Source organism: Eupeodes corollae, chromosome 2 (genome assembly GCF_945859685.1).
Source record: "Eupeodes corollae chromosome 2, idEupCoro1.1, whole genome shotgun sequence".
Lineage (NCBI taxonomy): Eukaryota > Metazoa > Arthropoda > Insecta > Diptera > Syrphidae > Eupeodes > Eupeodes corollae.
The window spans coordinates 66,976,786-66,984,862 of record NC_079148.1 but is presented as its reverse complement, the minus strand read 5'-3'; the positions used below and the strand labels follow the sequence as shown (position 1 = coordinate 66,984,862).

The 8,077-nt window shown below is 34.0% G+C and overlaps 2 protein-coding genes across 2 annotated transcripts; one reads left to right on the top strand and one right to left on the bottom strand.

Moving 5' to 3' along the window:
- Positions 1 to 1,028: 1,028 nt before the first annotated feature.
- On the bottom strand, positions 1,029 to 1,598 carry LOC129948239 (uncharacterized). The gene is made up of 2 exons (XM_056059158.1): positions 1,459 to 1,598; positions 1,029 to 1,393 (listed from the first exon to the last, which is right to left on the bottom strand). Exons 1-2 carry the CDS (start codon positions 1,462 to 1,464, stop codon positions 1,058 to 1,060), a joined length of 342 nt encoding a protein of 113 aa, XP_055915133.1. The 5' UTR covers positions 1,465 to 1,598; the 3' UTR covers positions 1,029 to 1,057.
- A 1,786-nt stretch (positions 1,599 to 3,384) lies between these two features.
- LOC129944977 (pupal cuticle protein C1B-like) lies at positions 3,385 to 3,796 on the top strand. The gene is made up of 2 exons (XM_056054637.1): positions 3,385 to 3,390; positions 3,458 to 3,796. The coding sequence occupies exons 1-2, from the start codon at positions 3,385 to 3,387 to the stop codon at positions 3,794 to 3,796; spliced, it is 345 nt and encodes a 114-aa protein (XP_055910612.1).
- The last annotated feature ends 4,281 nt before the right edge of the window (positions 3,797 to 8,077 follow it).

Genomic DNA, 8,077 nt, shown 5'->3' with positions numbered 1-8,077 from the left:
TTGAATAGATCTCGAAAAAGTGTTATTTATTATGACTTGTTAAGATCTTCCCATTAGATAAGACGACAGCCAATCAAGAAGGGTAGAATGTAAACCATAAAGTTTTAATTTGTGTATTAAAGTGGAATGATTTACCGAATCAAAAGCTTTACTGAAATCGGTATAAATATCGCATCTACTTGATTCCTACTTTCAAACGAATTTAACACATAATTTGAGAAAAGAGCTAAATTAGTTATTGTAGAACGACCGGAAACAAAGCCATGTTGTCGGTCAGAAATATGCTCTCGGGTTATGAATTCCAATTTATTTTTTACCAGGTTCTCAAACAATTTAGGGATGGCAGACAACTTGGAAATACCACGATAGTTCTCAATTTTATTTTTAGGTCCAGATTTATGAATTGGCACAAGGTAAGATGTTTTCCATTCACCTAGAAATATACCCTGAGATAGAGATTGATTAAATATGCAATACAAAGGATAGCATAGTGACTTAGCACAATTTTTTAAGAAAAAAGCGGGTATACCATCAGCTCCAGGTATAGTTTTGGGCTTTATAGACTGGAGTCCTGAATATATTTCTTCTAAACTGAGTAGTAATCCTCCGATATCAACGCTACAGGTTGAATTATCTAAGAGTGTACTGTAATTTCTAGCAGGTGAATAAACGGATTGAAAAAGTCAGCAAATAGACAAAGTATTGATGATGTGTCTGATGCTTCAGTGTCTCCAAATGTCATTTGCTTTGGGTAGCCTGACGTATTTCTTTTCACATTTATATATGTCCAAAACGAAGAAGTTTTCCATAGCTCAGGACCGAGTAGGGTGTAGAATAGAAAGGACTTTAAAGAAATTCAATGCGTAGTTTTTTGAGTGAATAATATTAAACATTTTTAGACAAATCGATCGACGGGTACTGATAGGAAGTTATCAGTGTCGGTTGCTTCATAACTTAAAAAATGTGGCTTTTTGATCATTTCTTAGATTTTTGGATCACCTCAACCATAAATTGAATAAAAAACAAAGTTTTAGTTTTTAATCAAAATCGTAACTTTTTATTGACGTTTCAAGAATCCACCGTATGAGTGTCCGTATGAACCGTATGAGTGAGCAACTGGAATGGAAGCGGCCAATGGAGCTGAGTATGATGAAACGATTGAAGATGAACGGTAGACTGGAGCAGATACAATCGGAGCAGAGTGGTAAAGTGAAGCTGAATGATAGACTGGAGCAGCGGCGCGGACAACCTGAACAGCTGGAGCAGATTGGACGTATTGCACCGGGTTGGAAATGTAGCTTCCAGAGCTGTAAACACCGCTCCCGTACAAGTTGTTGCCAGCGAGGTATCCAGCGTTAGCGACAGCCAAAACGGCGAACAAGCAAATAAGGAACTACAAAATTGGAAAAAACTGATATTTTAAAAGTCCTTTAATATTTAAACCTTAATAAAACTTACTTTCATGATGATATGGGTGTGTTTTCTTAGTTCGGAGTAAACTACTAGATTGATCTTCTTTTGAAGTCAGACTTTATTTTATACAAAATTCAAATTCAGTGGTCACTAGTTATAAATTCAGAGCAATCACATACACTGATGCTTTAACATGAAGAGGTGTGATAGATATGAAAGACCTTGATACATTTTAATCATAATTAAAGAATTAATTAAAAGATAAATAGTTTTCGATAAGAAAAACGCACCTGTTTGATTATACTGCATTCGAGTAAAATATATTCTAGAAGGCATTCATGCAGTTAAGGATTTTTTAAATAATCAAAATATAAAACGATTTTTTTAATTACATGCATAATGGTTTAAAATGTTAGAAATTTGAATTGTAAAGATGGTCTAATTTAGTTCCTAAAGTTAGAAACATACTTTGAAAATTATAAAAAAATGAAGAGATTCGTTGATGGACTGTTTGGGCACTTTAAGATACTGTAAGGGGATTTTTTTTAAGTAAGGCACTAAAAAGAAACTATTAAAAAATGTCTATTGTGCAAATTAAATAATTTTAAGTTGGTATTATCTATACTTTTATATAAAGGATTTTTTTTCTTTTTTGGTTTTGAATAAATGCTATCAAAACGGACAAACTAACAGTACTTATTGACCTTTATTTCCTGGTTGTATCAAAAACATATGAGTACTGTTAAAAAAGTTAATTATTTGCACTTAGCTCGAATAATGTTCTAATTTTTTTTTTAAGAAAACATGAAGCTGACATCAATTTCGATCTACTTACTTCTGTTTTTTAAGTTGAGCTGTTCGATGCAGTTTTTTTAAGTGATAGATTCATCATTTTTTTAAAAATAAATATCAAAATTTTAAATTCTGAAAACATTTAAAAACAATTGGAGGCTGGGATTCAAACCATACAGATAACTTCCCATGTATTCTGTTAGTCGATTCTTCTAAACAAAACATTAATAACAATATTTTAAAGTTAATATTTTTTTGTTTTGTAACACTTGAATCAGACAGCGTTGTCTGAAAGTTCTTATTTGTTATAAGCGTAGGAGACACCATACCAAAATTTCTTATTTGAAGAGCTTCAGTTTTTCCATAAGTTTTAAATTGACTCAATTCTCACATGCAAAAAGTTCGCAGCGAAAAAGATGAATCAAACAACGGTTCTTCTCTTTAATAGCCATTCTGCCGTATCAGTTTTCCGACCGTTTAAGAAGCTCCCACAATTAAAGTCCAATTAGTTCGTTTCCGTTGCCAGATAAAACAACAACTGTGGAATTTAGTGCAAAGTGCAAGTTTTTGAAATAAACATTTTTAAGTTCCTTTATCGCTTGTTTTAAAATAAAGAGCAATGAAATTTTAGTCCTGCATAAATTTATTTAGGGTAGTTTTGAACATCTTAGTTTTGCTTTCATATTTTCATCATGCATTTTGGTTTCCCTTTTCTCCACTTCCGTGCCAAAAGTTTGTATTCAACCTGTTCTAGATAGAGTTTAAAAAAAAAACAGAAATTGCAAAATTTAAATAATAATATGAGAATCATATGCATATTGAAAACAATAGATTTGTATATAAATCTAAATTATCGCTTTTGAATTACCTTAAATCTGCATTTATCTTTTAAAGAAAACCTTTTGGTTTAGTTTACTGAATTTTTTTCTAAGATACACTGCTATTTACCTCTTAATTAATTGTTAAATTATTTTAAAATTTTAAAAATGTATCGAGGTCTCTTGTTTTTGAGTTGCTCACACTTCTTCACCTATACACAGTTGTATGAGTTTGATCTGAATTCTTAAACAAAATATGTAGTTTTATTTGACTTTGAATTTTGTATAAAATAAAGTATGATACCAAAAGAAGATCAATCTAGTAGTTTACTCCGAACTAAGAAAACACACCCATATCATTATGAAAGTAAGTTTTATTAAAATTTAAATATTAAAGGACTTTTAAAATATCAGTTTTTCTCCCAATTTTGTAGTTCCTTATTTGTTTGTTCGCCGTTTTGGCTGTCGCTAACGCTGGATACCTTGCCGGCAACAACGTGTACGGTAGCGGTGTTTACAGCTCTGGAAGCTACATTTCCAACCCTGCAGTGCAATACGTTCAATCTGCTCCAGCTGTTCAGGTTATCCGCGCTGCTGCTCCAGTATATCATTCAGCTCCAATTTACCACTCTGCTCCAATTGTATCTGCTCCAGTCTACCGTTCATCTCCAATTATTTCATCATACTCTGCTCCATTGGCCGCTTCCATTCCAGTTGCTCACTCATACGGATCATACGGACACTCATACGGTGGATTCTTGAAACGTCAATAAAAAAGTTATAATAGTGATTAAACATTAATATTATTGTGGTTTTATTTATATTAATTTTATTTACATAAGTTGAACTCTTGTAAGGCGAAACACAACGACTCAAAGTTATGGTTACCTTATTTTATTTAGTTAAAAGACTGTATAGGTATATAAGTTTATCAAAATCAAAAGGGTTAAGTTAAATAGCGTGTTATTATTTAAAAGTCTTTCATTAGGATCTTTCAAAGGACTATTGAACTAGGAACTTCTGGTCCTTTTCTACAAGTATAAAATATTATTTAGATTTAATTAGTTTTAGTTTTAGATTTAATTAGTTGTTTTTAATTTAGTTTTAACATTTTCGAAAGAATGGCGTAATTTTTTTTTTCATTTTTTTGTTGAAAAGTTAGCATACTTAAATTTTTTAATATAGCTGTTTTTAAAAAGTGGTTGGGATGCGACACAAATTTATGAAAAGTGAAAACTTGCACCACATATTTTTTTGTAATCAGCAAAATTGTCATTTAAAACACTTTTAAAAGTAAAAAAGAGGCTGGATGCGAACGTGACCCACACTGATTACTCCCAATCTGGTCCCTTTTTTTTTCTAAAACTTTAACAACATTTTAATAAGAATATTTTGTGCACAAAAAAATTGGAGGTTAAATCTTTTTTGCTGTCATTAAATATTTCTCATCAGTTTTTTGTTGTTTTTCGTGTTCTGTAAAAAAGCAGCATTTATGGAAGTTTTCCTTTCTTATGAAAAAATGCAGCTCGGATTTTTCTAACAACATGTTCTTAAGTTAACAAAATTTTATATGTAGTGAAATAATTTGGAAGTCAGTACCTTGATATTAAATTTTTTTGCCGGTACATTTTTAGATCATAAAATACAGGAAATATTTTTCAAACAGACTCTTTGGATGCATGAGCAAGTTTGTGCGACACAGTCGTGCATTTTACTTAAATTGCTATAGTAAAAAATGTACACAATCAATTTTGTTTAAAGTCCTTTACTTCCCTTGATCTAAATTGTAGGGACCTAAAAACGTCGACAAATGTTACAAATTTTCAATACGGCAAATCGAACTGATTACAATAACTTTGTATGATTAAAAAAGATCTCTTTTTCATAATTCACAAGCACTTAAGGGGTTATTAGTACCCTTCATATGTTTATTTAATCACAGTGCGAGAGTTACGAAAACTAGTGAAGGATTTTAAAGAAGATACCGGTGCACATTGGTCTTAAAGTTCTGAACATCAAAATGGGAGGGAAAAACAGAGTTGGCCAAAGTATTCCACATTCTGGATGTGCTTTTAAGAAAGAATCTCTATACTTGACAGTACGCCCGAAATTGAGCTCAAGGGTAAACTGATGAGCATTCCTAGAAATGCGAGTATTACGGCTGAATTGTTTAAGGGGTGGAATGCAACTGGCTAATTCGACAGAACATTGTTTGTAAAAATATCTATAAAATAACGAAAGGCATGATACATTGCGACGGTGTTCTAGCGATGTAAATGTTTCGATTATAGTTCTGTCGCCTATCATTTTTAAAGCCCTTTTTTGAATTATATCCAAGAGATTTTAACTTGGCACTGGCACCTGGCCAGATATGCAAGTTATATTCAAGCTTTGGACGGATAAAAGCTTTGTAGATTATAGCGAGATCAGAAGAGGTGAAAAATTTCTTGCATCGTTGGAGAAATCCTGGCCACCTGGCAGCATTTTTGGCGATATCGAATATGTGATCATCCCATAAGAGGTGATCTGTGATATTCATACCGAGTACTGAAAGTTGATTAGTTTCCTGGATGCAAGTGCAGCTCATGGATAGCGGCATCGGGGGTGGGTTACGCTTTAACGACAGGAGACAGCATTGAGTTTTCAAAGCATTGAATTCTACACGGTTTTTGATTCCCCATTGGACAATGCTGTCAAGATCTGAATTTAATGAGCTTATCATACGCTGCCGTTTAAGTTCCACATCCGAAGGACAAGGATGTGAATCCATAAACGAGTATGAGAAGCTGAGGGTACTGTCGTCGGCGAAACAGGTTAATGGATTAGAAGTGGCAGCAATTACATCATTTAAGAATATAAGAAAGAGAGTCGGAGACAAAACGGAGCCCTGGGGAACACCAGCATTTAATTTATGAATTTCAGACTTGTAACCATCCAATACAACTTGTATTGAACGGTTAGAAAGGTAATTTCTAATCCAACGAAGAAGATATTCATCAATACCAAAAGCACGCATTTTCGATAAGAGAACTTGATGCCAAACTCTATCAAATGCTTTTGAAATATCAAGTGCAATAATCTTACTTTCTCCAAAACGATGTAAAGATTTGTTCCACTGTTCGGTGAGATGAACCATGAGATCAACAGTGGACCTATTGCTACGAAAACCATACTGTCGGTCATTAAGAAGCTTCCGTTCTTCGAGATATTTCTTGAGCTGATAATTAATCAGCGTTTCCATGACCTTGGAAAGAAGGGACGTGAGTGCTATTGGACGATAGTTAGAGGGAGAGGAGGATTCGCCTTTTTTAGGGACAGGCTGGACAAATGCTATTTTCCATCCGCTCGGAAAGAGACCTGTAGAGTAGGAAAGATGGAAAAGTTTACGAAGTGGTTTTGCCAACGATGAAGAACACCTCTTCAGAACAATTGGGGAGATACTATCCGGGCCAGCGGATTTGTGTATGTCAAGGTCTTTCAGAACTCTTGCAACTGCACGAGTGCGAAAGAAGATTCGTCCCATTGAATCGTTTACCCTCTCAAAAACAGGAGGACTCATGACACTTTCCGGTAGCGTCGAATTAACAGAATACTGTGCTGCAAGCAAATTGGCTTTATCAATCGAGCTTACGTTAGGAAGTGTCATTGTGGACCAACGTTGGAACCGAGGATGACTTAGTGTTTCGTACGTTTTTTACAAATGACCAAAAAGTTTTATTACCTTTGGGACATTGTAGTATTTTTTGCCTTAATATCCGATTATGCAAAAATTTGGTTCGTCGAATATGACCATTACAGGTCTTTCTAGCTTGTTTAAACTTATTCCGGTTTTCCTCACTCGGGTTGGCTTTATAACAACGGAAACTTACATCTCTGAACGTAATCAAACCATCAGTTCTCTTTGGGTTTGATAGATTTCACCCTATTCGGGATAAAATTTCTCATTCCACAAAGAATTAAATTTGTTACCATATCTGCCCTGGAATCCACGTCACTATCGAGAAAGCATAGTGACCAGATAAGTTCCTGAAGAATTCATTGAGACCGTCCCAGTTGCCTTTCTCATATTGCCAAACGGTTCTCATAGGAGTTTTTTCTTTAACTGAGTTTTTTTGACATGAGAATTTTTGAAGATACGATATAATGGTCTGATATGCCTAGAGGCGGTAATACACTAATTGTGTATTTATTAGGGTCAGAGGTAAGAAACAAGTCCAGGGTGTTGGCGGATTGACTTGCAACGTCAGGGATTCGAGTTGGCTCATGGACAAACTGAGTCATTTGATTAATCTCAGCAAAGATCTCAACTTAACTTCCTTCCGGAATTGACTGGCCAGAATAACGAAGCCAAGAAGAATTGTGTACATTGGAACCGCCCACAATGACGATTGCAGCGTGAGGATAATGAGCAACAATTCTTTGAATGGAGTCAGACAGAGCATTAAATTCGTTAAAAGTTGAAATTCTGTCCAAATATGGACTTCGATATAAAAACCATGCGTGGATGATGCGCTTAATTACCGTAAATTTAAACAACATGAAATTGAAGTTTGTCATAGAACACAAACCATATTGTGGCTGAAGTTGGTACGCAACATAATGTCTTATATATACAGCTTATCTATCATGTGGAAAAAATAATGGCACTAAGTTATACCCATTCAGATTAAATTCCGAATGATCGGAATCTTCACCTGTCCTGTTTGATGCAGTGTGGACATATGTGGCATAGAAGTTCTTTCTTAAACCACGAACGTTGCTAAAATCCACCCTCAATTCACCCAACATTCTAATAATCAAAACTAATTAAACACAATTCCGACAACTACCCACAAATTTTTGGAAGTCAATAATATCTTTGTTTTTTTCTTGAAGATGTTTTTGAGCAAAACAAACTCTTTCCACAAGTTTTTCATTCGAAATTTTTCTTAAGTTTGTTTTATGAACAAAAAAGTATTAGAAATAAATGTCCACAAATGTGAACCAATTTAAATACTTCCGTGACTTTAGTGACTATAATCGAAAAAACAAAATTTTGCTATTATTGACGTCAT